Consider the following 12,546-nt stretch of genomic DNA (forward strand, 5'->3'; position numbering starts at 1 on the left):
AAATTGAAGTAAACTAACCCAGAATGAAAGCGTAAATTTATTTTTAGTAAATAAAACAGTTGCCCTTCCAGTTTGCTCTGAAATTACATAGAAAGGGGGAGGGGAGTAGAATGGTTATTTTTATTTATTGAATTTATATACCCGCAGGTCTCAGGGCAGTTGACAGAGTAAAACCAGAATATAAAAACACAAAATACATTTAAAAACTGGGGGTGGGGATGGAGGAAATGAACAAGGAAGGGAGGACATCTTGGTAGTATGGAAGAATGTGGCAGCTTCAGGAGGTGTTTGTCTTGGCTGCTGGTAGCTCACCTGTGCTTCAGGTGATGGAAATATACCCTGGAACAGTGCTATTTTTCTAGAAAAAGAGGTGCCAGAACTCACCATGAAAACCTCCCTCGTTCTCTTATAATGGCAATGGTGCCCGCCCACCTGAAAGGTGCTGTAACTGAGTTCCATCTGGGAAAAAAGCCCTGCCCTGGAAGCTGCTGGGACCAGTAATCATTTCATGGAGGCAGAAATGACAATCAACATCTTGAAACTTGAACAGCAGGAGAGGGTTTCTTATATCTCCCTGGCCATGTTGGTGAAAAGAGAGGCTTCTTCAGACTCTCAACAGCTTGATCACGAGGAGCCTGTGAAGCTTGAGGTGCTGGCTATTGCTGTTCCACAGTGTGTGAATCTCTTTCCAGCTAGAAAGACATATTAAGATCAGGTGCCCTAAAGCATGACCTGAGTTCACAGAGCTGCTGTACTATTTCCTTAGCTCAAGCCCGGAAAGTAGTGTCTGAAAACCGACTGCTGAAATGTATATGCTGATTGATGACAGCCTAACAGAGACTATGTATTTCAAACAGTTTACAGGTTGCCATTGTTTTTTCTCTACTTCAGGCTTCCTTTTAATATGCACTTAATTTAAAAAAACAAAGATAAGGACCAATGTATGATAAGATAGCAAGTTCCAGCTCTGCACTGTAGCAAGCTGAGAACAAGACCTGCAGGATTTGAAACAGATACAGGAATCATATGGAAGAGGATGGGGGAGGATAATGCCATGTATTCATTCTAATTTTAAGACCACATATATAATGCACCACTTAACACAGTTTGTTTCTCATATATTATATCTCCCTTGCAGGCTGTATCCCCTTCATTCAAAGTGAAAAATGTATAACACTACTGCAATCTGGAATAAATGCCATACTGTGATTCTGTTATCACTACAATGAATTAGAAGTGCTCTATGTCTAGAAAACACATTCCATGATCTCTTACTACAAAATAGGGAGTCTTAATGTATACTGCAAATGTTCTCATTTGTTCACAAGTATCTAAAGCATGATAAAATAGAATATTTTCCACAGCGGAATAGCTCTTTTTAGCCATTTATTCTTGCAATCCTGTCTTAATCCATAAATTTTACATTAGATTAGTGGCCTTGCGTGTTTTTCACAATCTCAGTAACAAAGCAAGAGAAACAGGTTTCTCAGAATCCCTCTGTTACTTTTACAGGACGGCATTTCTGCCATTAGTGGGGGAGAATTTGCTGAAAGAGACTTGGGATAGACTCATCCAAGAGGGAATGAGAAGGTGAACATGAGTTAAAAGAGAGCTTTGAAAATGGTCCATTTAGTAGGCAAGCAGTTTAAGATAATCTTGTGAGCACGAATGTATAGCAAGAGAGTATGCCCCAATTAATTTGGGTGCTGTTGAATTTAGCTTTGACAGAAGAGCTGTTAATATTGGTTAGAAGTGATTTGATATTGCGACTTTCAGAAGTAAACTGTGTAGCTAATTAGAACTTGGCAAGGTAAACAGCTGCTAAACCATTACTTAATCAATATCTTTCTGAAACAATATGACATTTGAAAACAATATTTGAAAAGGCAGCATGCTAATTGAATGGTGCTAAATTAACCCGGTTAGCGTCATGTAATCTGTACCGGTTTCCCTCATTGCGAGAAGTAAGGTTACAGGGAACCAGACAGAGGGCCTTCTCGGTAGTGGCACCCACCCTGTGGAACACCTTCTCTTCAGATGTGAAGGAAATAAGTAGCTATCCTATCTTTAAAAGACACCTGAAAGCAGCCCTGTTCAGGGAAGTTTTTAATATTTAACACTGTATTGTTTTTAATACTTGATTGGGAGCCGCCCAGAGTGGCTGGGGAAACTCAGCCAGATAGGCGGGGTATAAATAATAAATTATTGTTATTATTATTATACCAGTAAAGTAAAGACATTTCACTCTCCTTGCTTTTTCTGATAGTTGTATGAATGCCTTGAAGGGATAGCCAGCTTTGGGATTCTTGCAAGCCAATTTATTCTCCAGATGTGGTTTGGGGGCCAGAAATGTATTCTGCTGCACAAAGAGTGGTATATAAAGATAGGCTGTCAAGGACAGCTGGGGCATTACATTCAAAACCCAAAAATGAATGAAGACATTACATGCAAAACCCAAAGAGAAGTGTGGAATACCTCTCTTCTGCATTGCTTTTTGCAAAACCTTTTCTTTTCCTTACAAGTGACAAGCTGGACATCCTTTAAAGGTCAAATATCCCATGCCCCATTGTGAGTTCCCAATTACTCCAGCCCTTCGGTGCTTAAATTGTTTCTGCAGATAGAAGCCCCACACTTCACCCCTTCTCCCTAAATCACCCCATGAGTCTGATACTTTCCTTTTTTAACAGCCCTGTTTTTCATCACTAAGAAGTCTATAGTATCAAATTGTGTTTTCATAAAAGCAAGAGTAAACAAAGGGTTTACCCACTACTAGTTCATACTTCACCCAGGGATCACTAGCTTTAAAGTGGCCCTACTTGTTAGATATTATTTCTCTAGGATTTTATTCTATAGACGTGTAAGAGCATTTTTGAAGTCCCAGGTGTTTCTAATCTTAAGAAAACATGAGCATCTTCAACTCCATGTTCAGAGTTCCAGTAGCAAAGCAAGACATTTATTTGATTCATGTGATTGCAATGATCTAATTCCATTGTATATTCCAGCCACTTATTGCTGAAGTTTGATTGCTGCCCTGCATCAGTCTATGTTTTGATTGCTTTTTAAATACTGTTCATTCCTGTGCAACCCTGAAGAGACCTCATTCCATTGTTTTAATAATAAGTAGCATGCAGTGAGTGTGGTTGCAGTTAAGAACTCCTTGCAGAAAAATGTAATTTTCTTCTTACAAAGAGCCCATTATCTGTTGTATCATAGATAATATGACTGCTTAAATTAATCTTTTGAGAGTAAGTTACACTAACATGTTGATTATTGAGTGTCTGCAGTCGAAAGGGATGAAGGCATTCCATTTTGCTTTCATATCTGCAACACATAACTATATTTCCTTCCTTGTTTTAAGGTGAAGAGTGTGACATTAATATAAATGACTGTGAGAGTAACCCCTGTCATCATGGTGGAATGTGCATAGACCAACCCAATGGGTATACTTGCCATTGTCCACGTGGATGGGTTGGGGCAAATTGCGAAATACGTAAGTACTTACCATTACCATTTGGTTTTATTAATTAACCAAGTCTAAGATGGTCACTGTTCCCCACAGGACATGTTAATTATTTTCTTTTCTAATATAGTCTCTGGTCAAATGGCCTTTGCAGGTTTTTGCAATTTTTGAATTATATTGGCTTGGGTCCTAAGGTAAGTTAAAGCAGTTAACAGAACAAAAGTATTCTCCACATCTGCTCCTCCCTGAAGCAGCCCGTACACCTATCCCACATTACTCTGGAAAGCCCTATAACCCTCCAAAAGATCTTCAGGGTTCACAGGTGACTGAAAGAAGAGTGAAGGAATGGGAAACTTCCATTCTATCAATTTCCTCAACACCATAATCCTGTGCATGTCTGTTCAAAGTGGGTCCTATTAAATTCAGTGGGATTTACTCCCACGTAAGAGCATATAGGATTACAGCATTAACTATCTTAGAATACAAGCCATTATTTTAATATGTACTGGAAGTAATCAAGAGGATATTTTTTATTTTAGTTGAAAAACAGGATGCTAAATAAAATAAAGAAAATAAAGGCATAAGGTCTGCTGAAAGGAGAAAACAGTAATGACTAAAATAGGCATGCATACTTAATTGGGGGAACAATCTATGTGTGAGTGACAGCCTCTTTAGGTGGTAGACAATAGGCTGTCTGGCAGATGGATTTAATATCCTGAGACATGCAGTAATCCTTTAGAAATGCATTCCATGCAGTGCCTACATATTATAATAATATGTAATTTAATGGCTTTCTATGAAAGGCCTAGATTGTTGGAACCATATGCTTTTATTACTTGCTGTCGATTATGTGGTATGATAACAAATATCTCAGAATGATACAGAATTGTAAAGGAGCTTGGCTGCAGGTGCAGGTTATGAACAATGGTGGAATATAGCACTCGTAGCACCAAGCTGTCACCTTAGTTCTGACACACAGAAAGAACAAGTGAGATTTGAGCAACATATAATTCAGTTTATGCTTGTTTGAAGAAACCCACATCTGTGCCAGGAATGGGGAACTTGTGGCCCTCCAGATGTTGGTGAACTCCAGCTTCCATCAGCCCCAGCCAGAGATGTTGGGAGTTGTAGTCTAGCACAGGTTCCTCATCCCTGGATTAAGGAAATGTGTTCACCGTCCTGAGGGACCCAAAAACAGAGGAAACCATTGACTGGTACCAAAGGATAGCATGGGACCTCTTTATGGATTAATGTAATGTAAGGTTACCAGACATCCCCGTTTCCTGGGGACAGTCCCCGCATTTACAAATCAGTCCCCATACAAAATCCATTGAAGTTGAAAAGTGTTCCCAGATTCATTGGAAAACATCTGGTAACCTTAATGTAATGGACAGTATGAGCTAATAACAAATCACATAAACTAAACAAATGTCGATAAAATTTAGGGTGGGAACTGGTTTAAAAATATAAGATGCCATTCTAGTGTTAAACATTTGGGCTTGCAAGACTCGTGTAAGATTGATCATATTACTTTACAGAAACAAATGCAAAACCAAGAGATGGGAGAGTGCTTCCAGTTCACTGCTTGGGAGAATAAGTATTACAAAAATTAACGTGCTCTTCAGGGTTTTATTTGTATTTCAGAATTTGTTAGTGCCAAAGTGGTGGTGGCATAATTGCAAAAGAAAATAGATACTTTTCTTTGGCAAGGAAAGAATCCATGAGTATCCCAGGTGAGGCCTGGGTATTCCAGATATACGTCGTTACACTGAAACATTGGGAATAATTTAGCGCATGGTTTGATATAAAACAAAGCTATAGCAGGCCAATGGAAGAGCATTGTAAAGGCGAATATTAGCTTTCAATGGATGCGTAAGGGAGTCAGAAAAAAAGTTATATGGGGTGTGTGTGATTGCTATATAATTAACATCTGTTTGGAAACCTAGAACTGTTGTCAGCATGTTTTAACACCCAAAACACCTTCATTAGCTTTTGGAATAGAAGACAAAAGGTTTAACTTGGAGGGGTGACTGAAATTTCCAACTGTGGAAGGAAAATCAGCTAGAAACCTCTCAGGATTGGCAGCAAATACAAACGTTTGAGCATGTGAAATGCAAAATGAAGGAAGTGCCATCTTTCTTGATCAGTAGAGAATACAGGAAACACTTGGAGGCAGAGGCAGAAGGAACTTTTGAAAATGAAATCTTTTGTGGCCAGCTAGAAGGGGAGCTAACTTTCCTTCAACTTCCAGTTCTGCCTCTGCTACCAGCGAGTTAAAAGAGGCAGGCACTTTGCTTCTGTATCTCTGCACCTTTCTGTGTCTGCTCTGTCAGGAATAACCATTGGCAGTGGGAATCAAGTGTGGGGTTAATGGTAGAAAGGATCTGTTTTGCAATAGTTTCACACCTAACTTCAATCTTCATGCAACTCCATTAAAAGTACAAATATATATGGTGGGAGTGAATGTGCCATTACCCGCTTACTGTACAATTCATCAACAATGTCCATTATATTCCTTGCTTTTAGATTTGCAGTGGAAGTCTGGGCACATGGCAGAGAGCCTGACAAACATGCCGCGGCACTCTCTCTACATCATAATCGGAGCCCTATGCGTTGCGTTTGTCCTGATGCTGATCATCCTAATTGTGGGGATTTGTCGCATCAGCCGGATTGAATATCAAGGCTCATCCAGGCCAGCGTACGAGGAATTCTACAATTGCAGGAGCATTGACAGTGAATTCAGCAGTGCTATTGCCTCCATCAGGCATGCCAGGTTGGTTTGGAGTAAAGGGGGAAATACAGGCCTGGTTGTAACCTAGAGATGTAATAAGCCATTGATTTCCAATCTGACCTGTGTTTGTTGCATGCAGCACTGCTTCCGCTGTGCCAGTTTCCTTCCTTCCTTCCTTCCTTCCTTCCTTCCTTCCTTTCTGCAGTGTAGGAACATAGGAGCTTAGCTGTATGTTGCCAGTTTATAGGAAGGTTACCAGATTTTTTTCAAATAATCCGGGGACACTTTTCAACTTCAAAGGATTTTGTATGGGGACTGATTTGTAAATCCGGGGACTGTCCCTGGGAAACGGGGATGTCTGGTAACCTTAGTTTATATAGTCAACAATAGCCTAATAGCAAAACCTGTCCTGGATTGTACCATATCAGACTGCAGGTGGAGAGTTGTGCATTAGAATGGTCTCCCACAAAGAAGGATTGCCCCCTATCCATAGCAAAATGCCTTACCAAGGAGCAGGCGAAGCTGAAACCTCATCTTTAATGTACCGTATTTTTCGCTCTATAAGACGCACAAGACGCACCTAGTTTTTGGAGGAGGAAAACAAGAAAAAAAATATTTTTAATCTCAGAAGCCAGAACAGCAAGAGGGATCACTGCGCAGTGAAAGCAGCAATCCCTCTTGCTGTTCTGGCTTCTGGGATAGCTGCGCAGCCTGCATTCGCGCCATAAGATGCACACACATTTCCCCTTACTTTTTAGGAGGGAAAAAGTGAGTCTTATTGAGCAAAAAATGTGGTACTTTTTTTTTTGTATGCATAGGGACTAAAAGAAGGGTATTCAGACATTCAGTAATTCCCAGTCCTGTGACCAGAAGTGTTACCATCTAGGAAAAACTTCACCATCTGGTGGTTCTGCTGATTGCCTAAGTTTGCATTCTACCAGTTCACTAGATTTAGGTCCTTATTTCATGAATGCTTGGCACTTGACTACATATTTCAAATGAAGCTTGACGTTTCTTTGATATTCTCTTGGGACAGTGGGTTACTGCTACAAGTGTAAATGTTCAACCAATCTGCAATTCCACTAAATCCTTCTTTTTCCTTTTTTTTGCGGTGGGGTTAGGTTTGGAAAGAAATCTCGACCTGCGATGTATGATGCAACTCCAATTGCTTATGAAGACTACAGTCCTGACGACAAACCCTTGGTCACACTGATTAAAACAAAAGATTTGTAATCTACTTCAGGTCTTTTCTTCTTTTTTGGATTATTTTTCAAAAGGATGGGCTACTGAATTAATTCAAATATTTTTAAGACAAAGAAAGTGTAAGAAATTTAAAATGTTTAGCGGCTCCAGAATTTTCTGTAGATTATTTAAGAACAAGTTTTCTGCAGCTTTTAGTTGGGGAAAAATATTTTAAAACTGAATTTGTGAAGTTCATGGTTTTCCTTTTAATGTACTTTCAGCTTTAGAAAACTCTAATCTTAACAATAGTGTGTGCTTTTACCAAACTCAGATGATGAACCTCTGTGGTTATTACAGACAGAATGCAATATGTTAAGCAATGACATAACAGTGCCAGCATTCTCAGTAGACTTAGGAAAAATGTAAAACTTGATATATCCATTACTGGAAAAAAAATGAAGTCTAAAATGTTTGTGTTTGTGAAAAGGAATCTAGTAAAAAATATTATTCTTAAACTGAATGAATTAGCTTTCTCCCTGTTTTGTGCATGGATAACTAACCTATTTCTGCATTATGTTCCTGAAACTTTTGCTGAAACATTCTCTTGAGTTGATGTTTGTCATTTTTTGTAATAGTATTCAAGGTAAGCTTTGTAAAAACGATCAATTGAAGTGCCTATTAAGGCAAACAAAGGATTGATCCTGCTGCCTTTGAAGTGAGCGGATGATATAATTTCCATTGATTTCACAGTGTTCAGGATCAGGCCTTTATATTGGATCTATATTTTTCTTTAAAAAGTCAAGTTTTTTATAGTGCGAGTAAGCAAACCCTAATTTGAACTGTTTGTCTCTCAAATGTTGTTACTGTACAGTATTATTTTTGTTTCAATATTGTGCATTTCACATAGTGTATCTTATTTATACATGTGCGTGTTTTTGTGGCTCTAATTGATTGCTGATGTGCTACAAAATTCTTGCTTATTTTGAAGAATATTGAATAAATGTGATCAATTCAAGGTGCAGTTGATCTTGTTTTGCCTTCAGCTGATGTTAAAGGATGGAGTTCTTTTAACCACTTTCGGAGGAGTGCCCTTGAATCTGAGCCATGACCATAATATAAACCTGCTGTAGCATTTCTAGAATCTGCAGTGCTTTATTTACACCCTTGGAGTGCTTTCACATGTGACACTAAGAACGCTTTTGTATGGTGTTGATGCGGTTGGTGTGGCTTATTGTATGACAGCAGCCACATGACACAAATCCTATCTTCTCAAAGGCATTCATTACAGATGGACAACTATCATTTTCTGCCATGGTGTCTAGCTTTCCTCCTTGTACAGGGTGCGCTGAACTGTGGGCATAGTTTTTTGTAAGGGCACCAATATACGTACCATTTGCCGTCTTCATATATTAAAAGTAGTTGGGCTCAGGTTTGTCATGGAAGACCTTGGGGGTAGCTGAAGGCTTGTTCCCACCCTCCTGCTGCCTTTATTGCTTCAGATTCATACTTTCCTGCTCTCTGAAGGGGAAAACAAGCAGCATCAACAATGGCCACTTGATTAGATGAAACCTTCTCAGGGTGAACCGTGGGAATGCTAGGCAACAGCACTTTCTGCGGTGCACTTTCAGTCTGCTGAGGTTGAAAGAATGTGAAAGTGTTGGATTAGGAGGACCTGAGTTCAGAATCAAGTTCATGTGATGGCTTTCACCTAGTCATTGACTCTGTCTTCCAGGGCCTAGCTATATGTGACACTTAAAAAATACTATCACCACAGTTCAGTGCATCATGTACACCAGGGATAGTGGTGGGAGTCCAACTCCCATCAGCCCCAGCCAGCATGGCCAATGGATAGGGATGATGGGAGTTGTAGGGGGCTGGAGGTTCATTGCTTTTCAGGAAGGATTTTGAAACAAAACCAATCCATATTTCACCTAAAGTGAAAAATAAAGCTTACAGGAAATTAATATGGAAAAACAAGCAGCATTGGGCTTGTTCCCTGGTGCAAGAGACTTGGGGCTCATCCAGACTTCCTTTTGTGCCATATTTCTAGGCACAGCTCTGCTCTTTAAAGCTCCATGTCTAAACATTTTTTTATTATTTTATTATTTTTGTCCTGGAGTTTTCCCTGCGAAAACCCATGTTATACCTCTGAATCAGAGCCAAGAACTATTGGGTTGTCTGCGGATAGCCATTTTCTCTGATTCGGCAGTAAAATTCAAGTTTTCCTGGAGAACGGACTCAGACATGGAGCTTTAAAGTGTGGATGGACCTGCGCCTGGAAAGTGTGGCACAAAAAAGTCTGCATGAGCGTCCTTCTGGAAAGGGATTTGGGAAATCTGTTGGGTTTAAGCAACTTTGCATGCCTCCAGTCAGCAGAGGGCAGGGTTGAGACTAATAGGGGGAAACACACTTTGTGTTTTCCTGCCAAAGCCCAAAGTTCCATCCCTAGACCTTCATTGCCTTCTCCCTCTTCCCTCTCTCCTGCTTGAGGCAGCTATGAGAACTAGCTTAGAATCTAACTAGGTTAGAGTCCTTGTGGATATGAAGAAGCTCTTCATAATATCTTCATAAACCTTCCTTTACCATGGAGACCAACTGTTTTTTTGTTTTACTCTTATAAATTATGCTAGCGGTGTGTGAATGAGACAGAAAGAGTGGCGGTGGGACTGGGTAACTCCAGGTAGCCCCAGCTTCCAAGCTTTTAATTCTGCTATGAATACCAAGAATCTTTATGTTAATCCTGCTGTTGCATTTCCATGTTTGAGAAGTTGAGCCGAGCAGCCACTCTGCTTCAAAAACAGAGCAGTGATTATTCTGTGGGAAAGCATCTTGTTCCTTTCTGACCTTGGACAGAGATGTTCTGAGACTTCCCTTTGATGAACCCCAAAGCCATTCACAGCGATGCCATTTCATCCCCTTGGTTTGCTGAGCCTGAAAGCAACGTGTGGCTTCTGCTTTGTGTGTTTTTCTTTTCACAGCATGAACAGGATGCTTGATATCACAGCAGCCAGATAGCCTGTGAATTCTGTAGCAGAACAAACAAGCCCTGAAATCCCACTCTCTGCCTTTCTTCTTCCTTCTTCTTTTCATATATGTTCCTCCAAAATATGTGAAGCATAGCCTTCGGGTTATCAAAGGACACCCACCCACACCCCTCATTGCGAAGACACAGGTGATCTAGTGCTGCACTGAATTTTCATAAAGTTCCATTTTCACTGCAGAAGTTGATGCTGCTTGTGTAAAAATACTTGCCATTCCCCTTCAGCTCTTTTGTACTGTTGTTCCCCAGATTAAGGTATGGGAAGCCTTTGACCCTCCAGGACCCTCCAGATGTTGCTGAACTCCCATCAGGCCCCAGGAAGCATGGTCAGTAGCCAGGGGTGATGGATGGGAGTTGTAGTTCAGTAACATCTGGAGGGCCACCAGTTTCCCGCTACTACTGTAAGCCTACATCTCCTTCAGTGCAATTTTTAAAAACAATAAATGGTTTCTATCTTGCATGATCTCAGCCAGGGCATTTGTGTTCAGTTGCTTTATTTTCCAAGTGGGTATGGCAAATTCCACTGCCATATTTGTTAGGAGATCCCTGTGAACAGAACAGTGGTTCTTTCCTTCCTTTTGAAAACATGCCGTCTCAAATGTTTTGTGCCACCCACAATGCTCTGGATGCAGCATTTTGGGGGCAATCTGTACCAGCAACTTTTCCCTCGCAAGCAGGTGCAGAAATCTCTGCCAGTTCCAATCTGTTCTCAATACTCCAATGTGTAGTAATAACAAAAACGGGGCATTCTGAGGGCACATTGGGAGAACCCTTGAATCTGCAGCCTCCCTATTCTGCTGTGCCACCAGAATGGAGGGAAATATGCAAGCACTGGAGCTGGCATTCTTATTTTCCTTCCGGCTTCCCAGCTCCCTTTCACCATGGGAAAAGGTGCCTGACTGGGAAGAGGCTGTGTTTGCAGCACCACACAGCTGATCTGTAGATGTGTCGCTTCTGGTTCAGAGTCTCCATATCAAAAGTACTTTGTGGGCGAGAGCTGCACAGTGACAATGGTTGCCTTGTTTTAGAATTCTCCGTAGCCATAGTTATGTCCTAAACTGACCTATGCCCTCATATGAATCTCACTGGTAGAACACACGTATTGCATACAGTAATTTTCAGGTTCACCCTATGGCAACACCAGCAAGGGCTGGGAGAGGCCCCTGTCCAAAACTGAAGAGAGCCACTGCCAGTCAGTAGACAAAACTGCTGGAGAGGCCAGTGGTCTGGGTTGAAATAAATCAGTTTGCTATATTTCTAGATAATTCTGCCCCAAATTTACAAACTGAACTGCCTAAGTTTAACAAAATATGTGAGTAACTTGCTATATTTATAAAGGTGGTTGTTGCAGGGCTGTCATTTGCAGTGGCGTAGCGTGGGTTGTCAGCACCCAGGGCAAGGCAAGTAATTTGCGCCCCCTAACCCATGGATTTGCGCACCCTAACCCCCAGATGTTGCGCCCGGTGCAGTCGGCCCCCCCTGCACCCCCACGCTACGCCACTGGTCACTTGCTATATTTACAAAGGGCTATATTTACTTAAAAACCAGATATTACAGCTGCTCGTTCTGACTGCTGATAGAATTATGACATTTCCCCCAAATGATTTAAAACCTAGCTGTTCAGCAGGCAATTCAGCATTCAAGATACAGACAAAGCTTAGGTGAAAATCATCAGCAGCCCTGCATCTTCTCTATTCAGTCGTTTCCCCATACATTAATACTGCTGCCATATGCAATTCACATGGTGTTTATTAATCACTTAAATCAAGAGAGATAGCCAGGCTCAAGCTGTTTGCCCTTGAAATCTTTTCTCCTCTTCCAAAATGACTGGGAGCTTACTGTACTTATTCAAGAGTAAAAAAGTAAGGACCTAGGACCTTTGTAACTGACTGAGGGATTTATTAGTTGGTGTTTTTATTACATTGCCAGGGCTGAAGCCTATAATTATAAACAGGTTGCAAAGCCAAGTCCTGAACTCATCACAAAGTGTGTGGGGGTATTATAGATGTATGTGTGCATTACACCAGTGTTTTTCAACCACTGTTCCGCGGCACACTAGTGTGCTGCGAGATGTTGCCTGGTGTGCCGTGGGAAAAATTGAAAAATTCAAAAGATTTTTTTTATAAAAAAAGT

General features: G+C 40.8%; 1 protein-coding gene across 2 annotated transcripts in view; it reads left to right on the top strand.

Annotated features, from left to right (window-relative positions):
- DNER (delta/notch like EGF repeat containing) overlaps positions 1 to 11,775 on the top strand; it is a 121,604-nt gene extending 109,829 nt beyond the window's left edge. For both annotated transcript variants that reach the window (XM_081190198.1, XM_081190199.1), the window contains exons 11-13: positions 3,359 to 3,490; positions 5,987 to 6,233; positions 7,313 to 11,775. In XM_081190198.1, coding sequence (XP_081046324.1) covers positions 3,359 to 3,490; positions 5,987 to 6,233; positions 7,313 to 7,424 — 491 coding nt within the window. In that variant the 3' untranslated portion in view covers positions 7,425 to 11,775. The remainder of the gene's footprint in view (positions 1 to 3,358; positions 3,491 to 5,986; positions 6,234 to 7,312) is intronic.
- Positions 11,776 to 12,546: the final 771 nt, after the last annotated feature.

This window comes from Podarcis bocagei, assembly GCF_964188305.1.
Source record: "Podarcis bocagei genome assembly, chromosome: 4".
NCBI classification, from domain to species: Eukaryota; Metazoa; Chordata; class Lepidosauria; order Squamata; family Lacertidae; genus Podarcis; species Podarcis bocagei.